Raw genomic sequence first — 16,377 nt, forward strand, 5'->3', positions numbered from 1 at the left:
GCCGCAGCGCCTGCAGCCGCCAGAGCCACATTCGTGGGCGCTGAGCGCTCCGGGGCACGATGTCATTGATTCCGCCGGCAGACACCGCTTGGTTCCGGCGTTAGAATGAGCACCGCACAGGACAGGGATTTGCTAAAGCCCTGAGTAACCTCGCGTGCTCTGAACAAGGGCTGGCTGTGCCTCGGGAGCCTGCTGGCCTCAGGCTTTGTCCTGCAGCTGCTGCGTATAGACACACCCTTGCAGGGCTCCTTTTGCTGCCAGCAAGTTCTCTGTGGTCTTTTTATGTTGTTTAAATTGCAGCATATAAGTATTTGTACCAAGAAACCTCTGAACTGACACTAAAAGCACGTGGTATCATGTCAACATGTATAAATTACAGTATTAAATCAACACAAAATGCAGCTTAACATAAAAAAATAAATATATAAATTAAATGCAAAATAGACCATTTCCCTAGAAACTCCATTTTAGTCCTAGGAGTAGGTTTCTAAGCAGCATTTTCTTTATGTCACCTGCCAGAAAACTAGCACTGAGACTGAAGTGTCCCAGACAAGTGCAACACAGGGTCCAAGGGTGGTGGTGGTGGAGTCAGCCCTCGGCTCAGGGCCGAGCACGGTGGTGACACAGCAGATGGCAATACCTTTGTGCTGGATGTCAAGCCTTGTTGCACTGCTTTCTATCTCATTCCTCCTTCCCCAGAGCACAGCCTGCTGCCACTTGCGCTGTCTTACGGAAAGATAAAAGCCATCTTTGTGGCAAGACCCTCTGTCAATGCTCTTGGAGGCAACAAAGACTCACGGGCACTGCAGGCTCAGCACACCTGAGCACTCTCACTCCTGGAGCTGCTCTCCCTGCAGGGAGAATGGGCCTCCCATGCTGCAGCAGGTTTGCATGCTGAGGAGGCCCTGGGTGGCTGCTCAGTAGCCACAGTGCACTCATGGCACACAGCTGTGCTCTGCCAGGGCAGCCAGAGAGCGAGGACAGACACCCACAGTGATGCACAGGTTGTGAGCTGCAGGGGTGCCCCACAGGGATGGGCAGCACCTCCCTGCACTGGCAACACGTGTCTGCATGTCCCTGGCATGGCCTGAAGGACCTGAGAACGACTACACTTCCCCAATATTTTGGGGAGGGGTTTCTCTTTCCTCACACCACAGTTCTATTCCCCACACCCTGGACACTTGGGGGGACAACAAAAAGCTTGAACACAACTAGAAGGTTGGACCCCAGCATGTGGTCAGCAAGGAGACACCGCCAGGCATAGCCTGCCCCAGCATGACCTGCAGGCACCTCGACTGCCTCCCCACAGTCCTCCAGAGCCTTTGGTCTGGGGACAGGGAGGTTTCTCATACATCTTGGGCCAGCAGTGAGCAGGGCTGTTTCAGCCCTTCTGCTGTTGAGGGGGCTGCAGTTGTGCGTTTGGATGCTTTTTTTGTGTGACTGTTGAGGCCACAGCCCCTCTGTGCCTCCTCCTGCCACACAGATGATGTACAGGAGTCAGTTGGCCACTGTGTGCGCAAAGCTCAAGTTAGCAGGTTAGGAATGTGCTGAACCCTCCACTCCCACTGCTAGGTGGTGGTCCTGCCTAGCTGGAATGCAGGTCCCCTTTCTCAGAACACCTCCTGTATGCTCAGGATGGGAGATAGAAGAATGACCTTCACTGCCACAGTCGGAGGGTTTCCCCGGTGCGCTTTCTTTGCCCCCCACGCGCTCTCTGCATGCAGCAGCAGCACTTCAGCCCTCACCTGATGAGGTTCATGGTGCTACAGGTTAAATGACAAGGCAGCCAGGAAGAGAGTAGAACAAGCTCTCACAGCAGCAAGGCAGCCAAGGTAGTCTACAGAAACTGTACAGGCAGCAGAATAAAGCAGGGAAAGTGAAAGTGCCCCTGACCTGCAATCGCTCTTGCACAAACTCAGCTCAGTCCAGAATATTACAGAGCCCTGCACTTCTTCCTCATAGCATCCAGTGCTGAGCTAGATGGATACCCAATTGCCTGACAAATAGGAACCATGTAGAGGACTAAACCAGAGAAGAACTGGACTGTGATTAGATGGTGTCTCTGATGTTGCATCGGTGATTGGAGAGTCAATGGATGAACACAAAGTGTGGGAGATTTAGAATTCAATCTTACAGGCTGGAAAAGATTCATCCTGCATCACGACAGTGCTGCTGCTTGCCAGTACCATGATGTTTAGCTCCTGCTGTTTCTCATGGGTCTGTTGGTACCATTCTCGTGTCACCTCAGTGTCATGTGTTGGGATCAATGTCACCTGGGAAAAGAAAGCAGCAGGGATGATTGTCTGAGCACCACCACAGTGACAAACCAAGCCCACAGGAGCCAAGGTTAAAATTTCCCATTAATTCTGGAACACTGTACCCTCAGTACTGCTTTCTCTATTTAATGTCTTTCAGATGTCAGGTTCTGAGGCAGAGGTGGTGCTTTATTTTATACATTACACAATAGGGCTCTGAACTGGCTGCAAACTGGCAGCACTGACACCGTAACGGTGACACCTGAGGGAATGGTCTGAAGTTGCATCAGGGGAGGTTTAGGCTGGATATTAGAAAAGGTTCTTCACCCAGAGGGTGGTCGGGCACTGGAACAGGCTCCCCAGGGAAGCTGTCACAGCACCAAGCTTGAGCTCTCAGGCATGTGATTCTCAGGGCTGTCCTGTGCAGGGCCAGGGGTTGGACTAGATGATCCTCAAGGGTCCCTTCCAACTTTGTATATTATATTCTGTGATTCTGTAATGTCTGCAGGGAGAGCATCATGCTCTGGAGCTCCAGAAACAGCCTCTGAAAGATCCCTTAGTGTGAAAAGGAACAGTGCTGGCAGTGTCACTGTTAATGGACTCTATGTGCTCATTGACCCAATGTTCAATTCAGGGACCTGCTTCGTCTGAAAGAACATACACACCACCTGGTACGTGTTATATTCTGTGATTCTGTAATGTCTGCAGGGAGAGCATCATGCTCTGGAGCTCCAGAAACAGCCTCTGAAAGATCCCTTAGTGTGAAAAGGAACAGTGCTGGCAGTGTCACTGTTAATGGACTCTATGTGCTCATTGACCCAATGTTCAATTCAGGGACCTGCTTCGTCTGAAAGAACATACACACCACCTGGTACGTGTCTTCAGGAGCCCACCTGGGGCATACTGCAAGCCTGGCTAAGAGAGAACTATGTATAAGAACATTCTGGTTTAAAAGCAGTAATATAAAGTTGCTATCAGAAAGATCTTCAGCAATCCAGGCTAGCAACAGATGCCACTGAGTGTGGGACACTGATGAAAATTCAGCCTTCGTGACTGATGTGATGGTGCTTGACTTCGCTTGAGGATAGGCTCATCCTGCAGCAGCTAAGGAGGAGTGTATCATAAATGCTTCCTCCCCTCAGAAGGATGAGGGAAGAAGGACATATCTGCTTCCATTCACACCATTTTGCAGGTGTCGTATTCCTCCTTATCAGTACAGTTAACTCTGCTAAGGCTGCAGAGCAGGACATGCCCAGCACCATTTGCTTCCTCTCAGTGCACTCCCTCAGTTATGTTTGTGACACACATCTTCTGAGCACTTGTGACACCTGGAGCACCATGCACACCTTTGCATTTCCATGACCTACCTGCAGGTTCTCCCCCCACTGTGACTTCCCTTCCAGAAGTGCATCCAGCACTGCACGGCTTGGTTCTCCATTGGCTGCATCATTCCCACTCACAACATAATAGGATGCTCGGACCCTTTTGAAGAACTCGGGGTCTGTGTTCTTCGCACTGCAGTGATTGGGGATGTAGGCCAAGTCCACATAGACGGGTGGACCCATAGGCACAGACAAACTGCTTCTTGGATTGTTGGAAGCTTTGGGAAAAAAAGCAAACAAGAGCTGTCTATCTATTCCCTTTTGGAAAGGACAAACACACAGAATAACACTGAAGGACTTGAATTACAGAAAGGTTTTTTTCCCTGCAGCAATGAAGTTAAGACATATCCAGGCTCTGCTGCTCAGAGGTGACCTGGGTTTGTTTCTGGGCCAATGCTGTCACAGGTCTTGGGAAGGAAAGAGAGTTCTGTTCTTTGGGAAGGTACTGGAAGGCTTTAGGCTCAGAATATTTTCCAGGGGAAGGGAATCAAAAGCCTCCAATATTCACTTTTGCAGAGTTGTCATCCCAGTCAATATTTAGTCCTAATTTTTGCTGTTTAATAACCCACATTTGCTAAAAAAAAATCCTGCCCTGATGGCCTTTGTATTCTATTCTAGGCTGGTACAGAACTCTGTCTGGAAGGTCCATTTGGCTTTCTGCCATCCTACTCCAAGGACTCTCTTGCTCTTTCCTATCAACCTTTTGTACCTCTCAACCTTATCACTGGTTATTACTTTTTATACCTTACTGGGAAGTCCTATTATCTGCTATGTTTAGCCCAGTGCTTTTCTCTGTGTTGGACCTAGAGACAATGCATGCTTCAGGGAGGATTTCTTACCAGGGCTTGTTTTGATACCGTTAAGGAGGCTCTTGCCAGGGTTGCCATGGCTACTCCGGGACAGCTCATCCTCTGGCATCAGTGCACTTCGTGCTTTGGGCTTCTCTCCTCCATCTCTTTCTTTTTTGGCAGTGATAGATTTTGGAGATTTGTCCGACAGCTGTTTCACAGGAGTAGGCGATCGTTTCCCTTTCATGTCCAATTTCCGGGCAGGTGAGGAAGATTTGGGTTTGCTCAAAGGTTTCCTTACACCTTTGTTCTTTTCTTTTATGTCTTTCTTGGAAATTTTATCAGTTCTGCTCATGTTTTGCTCATTTACCAACACATCCGGGTCTACCATGCAGACATCAGGGTGAGGAGGGTGGGGATGGGGATCTACCATTGGAACAGGTTGAGGATCGTGGCTGGACCTCGAACTGGCATGATGAGCATTCCCCACAGCTTTGTCCACTGGGAGGAAATCGGCATCTTCATCCGAGTCCATGTTAGCATCTGCTGTGATGGACGGACATTCCTCAGTCTCAGGTGGGACATCCGAGTCAGACTGGGAGGTTCCAGAGTCACTCACTGACGTTGGAGGGGTTTCCTCCACTGTGGCACTTTGCATGGGGCTGCTCCCAGTGTGGGGTGGTCTCCCCTGCACTGAAGGGTGACCATCCTCCTGTGAGAGGTCACTGTCTTCAGAGAGCTCATGGGGGCTCGGGTTGATGAAAGAGGGAGAGAGCTCTCCCTTTCTCTGCTTGTATTCGCATGTGGAAAATTTCTGTCCACAATCAAAACTGCCTCCTAAGCGTGGCTCCATCTCATGGGAAGCATCTCCATGGTCCTCTGTTTTTCCACCCCTCTGCACATCTGGGAAAAAGGGCTGGAAACTGTGTTCAGGGGATACCAGAGAGGAAGGACGACTTTGCCTCTCTGTGTCCTCTCTGCCTGCACATGGAGAAAAACTACTGTCAGAATCAGGACATGTGTTTTCATCTTTTGCCTCTGCTGCATGGTATGTGCTTTGGAAAGCTTGCAGACTGGTGCTCACCTCTGTTGGACCATTGGCTGTGGTATCATCTTCGTGCTGCTGATGAGGAAATGATGTCAACACATCAGGAAGACATGTCAGCGTCAATGCCTGTTCTGCAAATGGTGCCTTCTGCTCAGGGCTACTCCTGCAGGGCTGCGGCTGCTGTTCCACAGGGAATGGCCCCAAGCCCTGGACCTCCTTCCTGCATGGAGAGGTGCCACAGGGGAATGGAGAACCATGATCTTCAGCAAACACAAAGTCTTTGGTTTCAGCTATTTTCACAGCATTATCTGGAATCTGTGGAGATACATCCCAAGGACTCCTGGCACCTGGTTCTATCCCTGCCCCTGTGTGTGTGGAAAGCATATGGGAGTAGAAACTCTCTGCTGTAGTCGGTATCACAGGAGTGGTGGCTTCAGATGAAGGTTCCTCTGACAGGCTGGAAGAGTCATCCTTCAGCTGCTGCTGGGGCACAGACTCTCTCTCCACACCTTTGGAGAACAGCTTGTCTTCTTCATATGGACTCAGCAGTGAAAATTTAGGAAAAGATGAGTCAAGGCTGCTGATTTTCTCAGAAACCTCCAAGTATTCATCTTTCTTCCCCTGGTCTGAGAGCAAAGCACAAGGAGACTTTAAAGGAAGAGAGATATCCCCCAAACGGCTTGCTGAGGTTTGCTCATGCCTGAATATGCTGGCTGTGTCGCCCTTTCCTAGCAGGGAGCTTTCAAAGCCAGAAGAGCTATCCATCCCTCTGCCCTCTACCCCTGGGCCCCCTTTGTGTGCCTCTGTCTGTTTGCTGGAAGCAGATTTCAGGTATGTGGCTTGCTCTTGGCACTCGGAGAGCACTGCTGCACCTGGATAATCTGCCATGTGGAAATGGGATTGCTTTGCGGATTTTTCAGCAGCCTCTCTCTTCTGTGAAGGATCTTGCCTTACATGGCATATTTCTGAAGCTTTTTCATCTCTTCCCACGTCTGGCACATCACTGTAACCAGCAACATATGCCCCCACAACAGCAGCTGATGCAGCTGTCCTACTCCCATACTCCTCTTTCCAGCCTGGACAAGAGGGGGAAGAAGCAGTGGAGCTGGGTGAAAGGGGTTCCTGATGCTTGCTCTGCAGGAGGGACTCTGAGACAGGGAACTTGCCCATGGCTGAGATGTGTGTATAGTCTGTGCCTGCAGCTTCAGCAGGGCTGTGCAGTTTAGACTCCTTTTCAGACTTCTCCTTAGCACCTTTTTCCAACTCTGTGTCACTTGTGCTCTCTTCCCCTCGATCTGCTTTCTCATAATCTGTGTCTTTGGGATTTGGGCTTTCAGATTTCAGCTCCTGGCTAGACAAAATGATGTTCTCATCTGGACGAACAGCACCAATACAGGTGGATGATTTCCCTTGGTAAAAAGTGTCAGTTGTGTCTGTGGGACAGGCAAATGCTGTGCTCGTGGATGACAGGTGCAGTGCAGATTCCAGTTCTGGCGAAGCAGAAGACATCTTTTGTTTTTCCTGTCCTGATATACCGGGCTTCCCTGTTTCAGACAAGGGCAAGTATCTTTCATGGATGTCTGTATACTCAAAGACTGAATCTGCTTTATCTTTAGGGGATGCTGGAGATGACAACTCCTTCTCAGCAGAGGTGTAAAGGCAGGACTCTTCTTCCTTTGCAGAGATGTGAGAACTTTGACATTTTTGAGAGCTCAGTGCTGTCACTAGCACCTTGTCAGTGTGACCTGGGCTGTCTGCACCCTTGGCTGTGAAGGGGGAGGGTCCCACTCCAGACGCAATTATCTTCTCATAGATGTCAGCATACTTGAAACTTCTCTCATCAGGGTAGGGTGTTGGTTCTCTTTCTTCTTGCTCCTGTCCTGTGGAACTGTCATCACCTCTGGGTCTGCAGATCCCTTCCTCATAGGAATAAGGCTCAGGGAAGCTCTTGGAATAGGTCTCTGGAGGATATACCTCTCGGATGGCAGCACCCAGAGCCCCAGCATGGCCCACAGCAGCACTGCTTTTTTTTCCTGGGGGAGATTGTGCTTGCTGTCCTGACACCTCAGCACTCTTTTCTGGGGATGCTGCAATATACTCATATTCTTCTGGTCTTGTAGATTGCAATAGAGTAGATGCTGCTGTTGTCTGCTCTTTTCTTCCTGCAAAGTCATACAGACCCTCAGTGGATTTGCAGTCATCCTCTTGCCTTCTGTCTGACTTGTATTTGCAGTCTATTTCCTGATACAATCCATGCATGTCAGATTTCTTCTCAGCCATCTTCGATGGGATGTCCTCCCACAAAGGTGGCTTGCACTGGTCTAACTTGCAAGGCCTCTCTGCTCCTGGTGTTGCCTTAATCTCCTGTCCTGCTGCAGACAGGGGAGATGCTGTCAGCACTTGGTCTAGTGACTTTGCACAGGTATCTAAGACAGCTTTCTCCTCGTCATCTAAGTAATCTTGTTTAGATGTCAACAATTCTTGCCTTTCTTTGTTTCCAGTTAATGCTTTGGTCTGATTTTTCTCACCAGAGACATACTGAGGCGACAGTGGAGAACTTTCCCTTTGTGTTCTTTCAGGGACAGTGATGTCAGCAGGAATCTTTGTTTCTGGCATAGGTTTGACACTCTTCTGTGTGTCTTCTTTGTAATTACGTGATTCCATCTTGAAACATTCTGTTTCTGCTTGCAGTAGCACAGATTTTTCTTCAGCATGGTGGAGCTCCTCATCCTCCTCACTGGGTAACTGTCCTCCTCTCCTACTCTCTCTCCCTTCCTGAAGATACCCAAACTCAGGGTCCCATGCTTCCCTGGCATAGGTTTGACACTCTTCTGTGTGTCTTCTTTGTAATTACGTGATTCCATCTTGAAACATTCTGTTTCTGCTTGCAGTAGCACAGATTTTTCTTCAGCATGGTGGAGCTCCTCATCCTCCTCACTGGGTAACTGTCCTCCTCTCCTACTCTCTCTCCCTTCCTGAAGATACCCAAACTCAGGGTCCCATGCTTCCTTTTCTGCTACTCTCCAGGTGTGACTGCCAGGGGCTGGAGGAGGCAGGATCCCCTCCTCTCCCACTTTAGGAAAGGATTTTGTTTCAAAGTCTGGTACCTCATCCAAGAATGTGTTCTCTCTCTCTTTGTCACATCTCTGCCACTTTCCCTGGACAGGGATCTCCTCCACCTCTTCCGGAAACCATACTTTCTTCTCATAACTTAAATCTTTCATGTAAAAGTCTTCCATTTCTGCAGACTTTTCTCCTTGAGCTTCCTTGAACCTGCAAGATTTTACACCTTCAGTCAAAGTATGTGAAGATGTTTTATCCTCAGTTGGGCTAGATTCTGTAAAGTATAAGCTCTTTGCATCTGGAGATACTTCCTGAGAGTACAAGCCTGCAGCTCTTCCCCTAAAGGGGTCCTTTTCTGATGCAGAAAATAAACTGCTGTCATCGGGACACATTTCTTCAGTTGAAGAATCTCTGGGTGACATGTCTTTAACTGAACTACTTTCTGGGTATGGAAGAGATTTTGATGCTTCTTTCAGTTCTTTGGCAGAATTTTCTAATGATTTTTCAGATGTAGGTGGGCTCTGGTCTGTGAAACCCATGGATTTCACAGCTTCTGAAGGGAATTTGTCAGTGAAGTTTGGCATAGTTTTTTCTTTTGTAGGTATCTCTTCTGTGAAACTAAGAGATTTGAGATCTTCTGGAGAAATTCCTTTAACAAAAAGGTCTGAAGAGATTTCCTTGCTGGGACTCTCAGTGAGAGAAATGGATTTGGTCTCTTCTGGGGAAATGTCTTTATTGGAAACATGAGAAGATTCTTCTTCTGAGGTGTCGCCTGTGAAATACAGCAGTTTTCCTTCTTCAGCAGTAACTCCCTTAGAAGTATCTGAGGATTTTTCTTTACCAATGCTTTTTTCTGCAAAAGGAAGTGATTTGGTGTCATCTGGTGAAAATTTCAAAGGTTCATCACTTTCAGATTTACTTTGGCTTGTGACCTGTGGGAGATTCACATTTTCTAGAGATGTTTTTGTGGTTGAGAATGGCTCAAAGGACAAGTGTTTTGAAAATCCCACTAAACTTTCTGTCATGGTTTTGGTTCCTTGCTCTTTTTCTGGCTCTGTGCTAGGATGGGACATGCTGAAATGCTCCTCCTGCTCCCCAACTGCCACTGTGTCCTGCTTGTGGTAGGAGAGCCAGGGCAGCTCCTCCCTCCTCACAGGTTCTTCCTGCACCTCCTTCCCAGGAGACACTGGAACATCACTACCCAAACCCAGTGCGTGCTGCACAGGTCCAGGTACTTCTTTTTCACGTCTGGGTTTAGCTGCAGGTGCCTTCTCTGAGAGGGCTTTCTCGTCTTCTCTGAGAGGCTCACCCTTGGCTGCCTTCACCACAAGAGAAGTTTGGCTTTCCAGTTTCTTGGCAGCAGCATCTGTTTGTTTCTCAAACAGATCTGAATCTACTGTTTCCAGCTTTTCCTCCACTGGAGACTGGTGGAAGGGTGTGTGCCCTGCACTGGTGGGGCCAGATGGGGTGGGAGAGGCCATTTTGACTGTGCTGTCGTCAGGGCTGGTGCATCGTTCCTCGGCCTCTGCAGAGTCAGCCTGCGAAAACAGTGCTTCCTCAGCAGGCAGCGGCGGCACCTCTGCAGGAACACTGACTGCCACGTCATCGGGGCACCCTTGGGCAGCAAACATGGGGGCACTGTAATGCTCTCTGAGTTTCTCAGGCATCTCAATATTTGGAGTCCCATCTTCTTCATCCTCTTCATCTTCCACCTCTTCATGCAGATCCTTTTTTTGAGCTTCTAGTTTTCTTTCTCCTTCTGCTAATGCATGGAAATCTTCAGGGGGTGGAGATTTAAAGCACTTGTCTTCCTCCAAGGACGATGTGGGAGAAATTGTGCCAGCAGAGGGAACATAGTCAAGACCTTGGGTGGCTTCAGTCCGAGAGGAGGGCATGCTGTTTCCTGTGTCCAGAAGCAAAGAGCTTTTTCCAGTCTCTTCTGTTTGTGGTGCTGTTATAGATGCAACAGATTGATCTTCTGCTACTGAAGTTGCAAAAGATGAAAGTTTGTCACATTCTGTAATGGAGGTAGCAGAGGATATGTGCTCCTCCTCAGCTAGAGGTGCTGCCACAATGTTTGTAGGATATGCCAGGATTTCAGACTCCTGGGCAGCATAGCCCTTGGCTGAAAGGTCAGCAGGAGGTGTGGCCTGTATTCCATGTACTGCTTCAAAAGAGCCTGGGTGGTCAGGAACAGAAATGTCATAGGCATTGACATCGTACTTCAAGTGTGGGATTCTTTCTTCCTGTTCATCATGTATTTCTTCATCAGAAATGGTCTGCTCTGTTTCTGAGTACCCAGGGATAGTTTCATCTTGGATATAGGAAACATGTTCTGCTGTTACTCCTGCTGGGACTGGCAGGCTGCTCAGATATGACTCTTCCTTTGTTATGTCCTTTCCAAGTAACTTGTTTTTCTCACCCAGGTCACTAAATTCTTTTTCCTTCTCTGTAGTGGTGAACAGTTTGTCCTCCCTCTCATCCTGCTTCAGCTCATAGAAGTCTCTATTATTTTCCACCTTCTCCTCTGCTTTCACGTGCTCTTCTTCCTTTTTTTCCAGTTCTGCCTTTTCTATCACATCTTCTTTTTTTTCCTTCCCACCCACTTGCTGTGCCTCTGGATCCTCAATATACTTTTCACAAGTCTTTGTTTGTGCTTCCCTCTGTTTTCTATCCAAAGAGATTTTCTCCTCTTCCTCCTTCTCTTCTTCTCTGACCACTGGTGCCCAAACACCCTTTGCCATGAGGTCTGTCTGGGCTGGCACCTGTTCTTTGTCAGCCTTTTCCTCTGCTAGTGATTCTTTTCCCATATCAGTAGTAGTTATTCCCTGATCAGGAGTCTTTATTTTCAAAATCAGATCCACTTCAAGGCAACTCTGAGCAGTCATATCAGCAGAGTATTTTACCTCTGCTTCAGGTGCTCTCATAATCTTATCACTAACCTCCATGTCAGACAGTTCTTGAGTGATCTGCAAGGCCCCTTTCTCCCTGTGCTTCAGTTCCTCAAAGTCCTTTGTAAGATCTTCTGGTGAGGACAGGACTAACCTGTGTTCTGCTGTCAAAGTCTCTCCTGGCTCCATCTCCACTGGTGATGTCTTTAGGTCAGCAGGTACTTCCTTTTCAGGTTTGACTTTGTTTTTCTCAGTTTTGAGTCTGCCTGGAAGTTTTGCCTTGTACAATGTTTTTCTTACTTCTGGGGTAAATGGTTTCAAGTCTGGTTTAGAAATCTTTTTGGCCTCCGGTTTGTTTTCTTTCTTTTTATCATCTTTCTTTGAATCTTTTTTTTCCTCTTTCTTTCCATCATCTTTTTTAAAGTCCTTTTTCTCCTTCTTAATCTCTTTCTTTTCTTTGTCTTTCTTCTCTTCCAATTTGGACACTTTCTCTTTGAGATGCTTTTTTCCAGCCTTATCTTTGGCCAATTTTCTTTTCTCTGCTTTGAGAGCATCACTTGTTTCTGTCTTTATCTTTTCATGTTTAACAGGTTTCTCAGGAATTTTCTCTGTGTGTTCTTTAATCTTTTTGTCAATTTTAGCATCCTTTACTTCAAGTTTTGCTTCCTTAATCCCCTCCTCAACTGCCTCTTCTTTCTTGACTTGCTTTGTTGCAGATGGCTTGGGGGAAGATTTCAGACTCTCTTTACTGTCAGTTCTTTGTTTAATTTTGGTCTGCTTCAGCACAGGTGGAGGTATTCCAGAAGTGATATCTTTCTGAGTAGCCACCGGGTACCTCAGGAAGTCTAGGTGCTTGAGTTTCTCAAGACCTTCCAGTATCTTATTTTGTGGAGCATTTCCAGGAAACAAAACCCTGACAATTTTCTCTGTTGGGCTGGCTGGAAGCCACACCACTAGAGCTGTGATGGATGTGAGATAGGGAACTGAAATTTCACCTTCTTTCCCACTTGCAAGAATTATGCCAGTCTTTGCCTTGCTATTGCCAGCCCATTTCTGCATCAGAAACTGCATTTCCTTACTGTCCTTGACAGGGTTCAGTATATACATGTCCAGCTTACCCACTCCCATTTTGTGGAAGAGTGTGATGGGCTCGATGGTGCTGCTCACCACCCTGTAGAGAGGCTCTGATTTAATGCCCAGTCTGTTGAGATACTGCAGTGTCAGACAGGCTTCTTCGATGCTCCTCTTCACTTTCATGGATGCTTCAGGCATTTTCAGCTTTTCGGGAACATTAAAAAAAACCACCCCTAGCTCAGGAGAAATTAGGTTCTTCATCCAGTCACTGTAGTTAGTAGAGCCCTGAGATTGTTCTTCCTCTTGCTCAGCAACTTTCCTCTGCAGCAGCCCATTGATGCCAGGCAGGTTGTCTGCACCGATGTGGGTGAGCAGGATTGAGTCAATCCTATCCAGGTGCCTTACCAGCTTCCAGAAGCAGGATTTCCTCTCAGAGCCACCATCCACAAGGATGTTAAACCCATTGACAGCAAAGAGAGCAGAATCACCTCTTCCCCCAGGGAATATGTAGCAGCAGGGCTTGGAAAGCTTCAGGAAGCCCCCTGAGGTGGGTGGCTCCAGGAGGTCAAACGGAGATGGCACGTCAACTGTCTCAGAGACATACTCTGCAAACTCAGACACCCCATCCATTTCTGGCAGAACTGGATCAGGATTCAGTTTCAGATTAATAATTTCCTGAAATTGAGGATGCTCAAGGTTGCTCCAGGCTCCTTCTCCCAGGTATGACACTGTAAGAGAGGCCTTGGTCTCTGAATCAGTGTTGCTAAGAATCTGGGTGACCTAATGAGACAAGTACAGACAAACACAGGTCAAATAGAGCTCTGAGACGTACACAGCACCTAAAAAAAAAAGGCAGTTAATACATAAATACTGAAGCTGCCATGAGCACTTTACTGACAGGAAACACTCGGGTAGACAGAACAGTCCAAAAGCCCATGGAAAATCAATGCCTGGGGCCACGTCCTGCTCTCTGCTGGAATTCTGAATGTGATGTGCTGTTGCGCTTCCTGACTGCTGGGAGGAACCACCTTGTCCTCTTTTCTTACTTCTTCCTGTTTAACCTGAGATATCAGTCCTTGGCTTGGGTTCTAAAGTAGCAGGTTGTTGGTTGTTTTTTTTCTGGTTTGTGAATTCTAACCCTGAGTCAACCTTTTCAATGCTAAGCATCATTGTCTGGCCTTACCCTCGCTCAGCAGCTAGTGAACCACCATGGAGCACTTTGTGCAGTTCTGGTGCTGCAGGACTTTCTTTTTTATTTAGATTAATTTTCTTTCCTTTTTCTTTTGAAAGTCATGACTCCATATCTGCTACACATACAGGCTTAGGTACATGCTACATGCTGAATATATATCAAAAGCAAAGAAGTATTACACCTCAACTTCCTAAGTATCCTGAATGAGATTAGTACAATTCTTTACATTGTATTCTCTTGCTCAGACAGCCCATAACTGCCTAGTTCATGTCCAAATAAGTGGATACCAGAAACAAAGTAGAACAATCAGCTTTAGATAAATGAAGGCAAGCATATTTGCTGAAGTGATTACAGCAATAATAATGTCAATTGGCAATATATCACCCAGCCATTCCTGCAGCAACTGTATATTCAACCAGACAGAAACATTCTAAACATCTGGCACATTAGCAGTGAAAGTTTGGCTTCCCAGAAACTAAAGCAGAATATCTTTACTGGCAACGAGCGCCAACAGAAAGAGAATGTAAAGCCTTTCAGGAAAGCTGTAGTGCACCAAGCTGAGATAATCAGCATTGGAACAGAAGTTCAGAGATGCCCTACAAAGTTTTACGGGTCCGACTGGACAAATCCCTGAGCAAGCTTGCAAAAATTCAGTACTGACTCTGTTCTATGCAGGAGGTTGGGCTACAGACCTCTCATGTGCCCTTCCAACCTGAATGATGCAGCAAATCCATGATTAAATAGTTGCACTTGTAGTTATGTAATCTCCATGTAATTACTTAATCAGCATTTAGTCATTCTTTCATCATCTTTTCACACCCCAAATGAATACTCTGAACTTTGTGAACATGTGTGTTGGACTGACTATGACATGAAGAGAAATACTCACATTTACAGCCTCTGTTGGCTGTTTTTGAGTGCTGCCCACAGTTATTTTAAGAGCTGCTTTAAGAAATTTTGTGTGTCTGCCCTCTGAAGGGCCAGTCTGGAAGGTTATTTCAAGTTGAACAGTTAAAGGAATCACCCATGCCTGCACCTTGGAAAGCCTAAGCCAGGGATTTAAAGCAAGATTCCCAAGACATTAGCATGAATTATTCATGGTATGCAATTTTCTGCTGGATTTCAAACCTATCTGTCTGCAAATCTGCCACCTGAAGGAGGGTGCAGGCTGCGTTGCTCTACCATGCACTCTGAACAGGAGGGGAGGTGCTGTTACGGCTCATACTCACCTCTGGGTCTGAAAGTATCTCAATGAACTTCTGGTAAGTGAAGGTCCCTGTCTGCAGGACCAAGTCTCCTTCCTGGTCTGAGCTCTGACCACAGAGGATCAGTAGTTTGTGTGTTGATGAATCACACAGCAGTGAGCGGACCTGTTAGCACAAGATAGAGTACTGCAGTCAGAAGTTACCTGCACTCCTCACCAGCACACAGAATCCCAGTCCCATGGACAGGCAATACTCCCATGTTATTCACAAACAGCCAAAACATAAGATTTCTACATACAAGAAAGTAGGTTTTTGAAGAGGGAAGACACTGCTACTGTCTACCCAACACAGCTCCATGTCACATCATAGCTCACATTGGAAAGGTTGTAAGATATCAGCATATTCAGCCTCTCATCAAACTAGAATGCTTGAGGTGCAGAAGTCCTCCACCTTGCTTGCTAGGAAAGTCTACAGGCTCCTGAAAGTGCCTGAGCAATCCTTAAAATAGGGCAATTCTAGTGCACTAACTCTTCCAGGAGCAGCTCATTCCTAAAGTGCTAGCACACAAGAAACCACACTCTCCTGCAATTCTTTGTCTAGCAGCAGATTCTGCCACAGACTCCTGGTTACTGCTTATGTCTTGTTGGCAAAACCAGAACACCTGGACACTTCATCGTATCTTGTGGCAGACTGGCAGAACGTTCATACTCCAAATGTGCAAGGTATGATGATCGTGACCTCCAAGTCAAGCAAGGGGAGGAGAACTGATGTGGAGAGAACTCACTGCATCCAGTCTTTACCTCAGACACGACGCCGTCCACATTAGGATTTACCAGGATCACTGTCTCCAGGGTATCATTCTGGTGATGGAGAGTTCTTTGGCCTAGGGAGAGAAAGGGGATAAGACAGGATGAGAGAAGCTGCTGAGACAGCATCCAGCTACTGTATATTTTAGCCTCAAAAATTCCACTTCAGCATGGGTTTGATTGCAAGGCTTCAACTTCCAGTCGAGACCGAATTTAATACCCAGGTCACTTAGAACAGACCAAACTCTTCAGCAACAAGGAAAGAAATCCTAGTTCTTTATCAGCACAATTTGCCACTCAGCTCCAGCATGTTCTGAAGGCTCCAGCACCAGGCACGCCGAGCTGTCTGCCCATGCCAGGCGGCCGTGACTGTAAACACTGGCACAGACAAATTAGCCCTTTCAGACACAAGTGCCTTTCCTCGTGGCAACTGCCAGGGAGAGGTGTCACCGGTGTTGTCCAAGGCTTAGTTACCACAGGGCTCCATGAGGCAGCCAGTGGGTGACGACTCACCCTTTACTAAGTGGTGCAGCACTGATAATGAATCTCTTATAATTTCTTATAAAGGTTTTTTCCCTTAGGTTTTTCTTTAATCCAAATGTGCACTCCTAAACTGCTGATATGGGAAGAACATAGACAATAAGGGTGCTTGTTCTTCTGTCTCCCTCCTGTC

At 47.2% G+C, this 16,377-nt stretch overlaps 1 protein-coding gene across 1 annotated transcript; it reads right to left on the reverse strand.

Annotated features, from left to right (window-relative positions):
* Positions 1-2,107: 2,107 nt before the first annotated feature.
* MAP1A (microtubule-associated protein 1A) lies at positions 2,108-15,776 on the reverse strand. Its single transcript, XM_009080759.1, has 7 exons — positions 15,699-15,776; positions 14,923-15,063; positions 11,443-13,281; positions 8,412-11,376; positions 4,477-8,223; positions 3,623-3,855; positions 2,108-2,273 (listed from the first exon to the last, which is right to left on the reverse strand). Exons 3-7 carry the CDS (start codon positions 13,129-13,131, stop codon positions 2,118-2,120), a joined length of 8,790 nt encoding a protein of 2,929 aa, XP_009079007.1. The 5' UTR covers positions 13,132-13,281; positions 14,923-15,063; positions 15,699-15,776; the 3' UTR covers positions 2,108-2,117.
* Between the last annotated feature and the right edge of the window lie 601 nt (positions 15,777-16,377).

The sequence above is a fragment of the Acanthisitta chloris genome, unplaced genomic scaffold (genome assembly GCF_000695815.1).
Source record: "Acanthisitta chloris isolate BGI_N310 unplaced genomic scaffold, ASM69581v1 scaffold18738, whole genome shotgun sequence".
Classification (NCBI taxonomy): Eukaryota; Metazoa; Chordata; class Aves; order Passeriformes; family Acanthisittidae; genus Acanthisitta; species Acanthisitta chloris.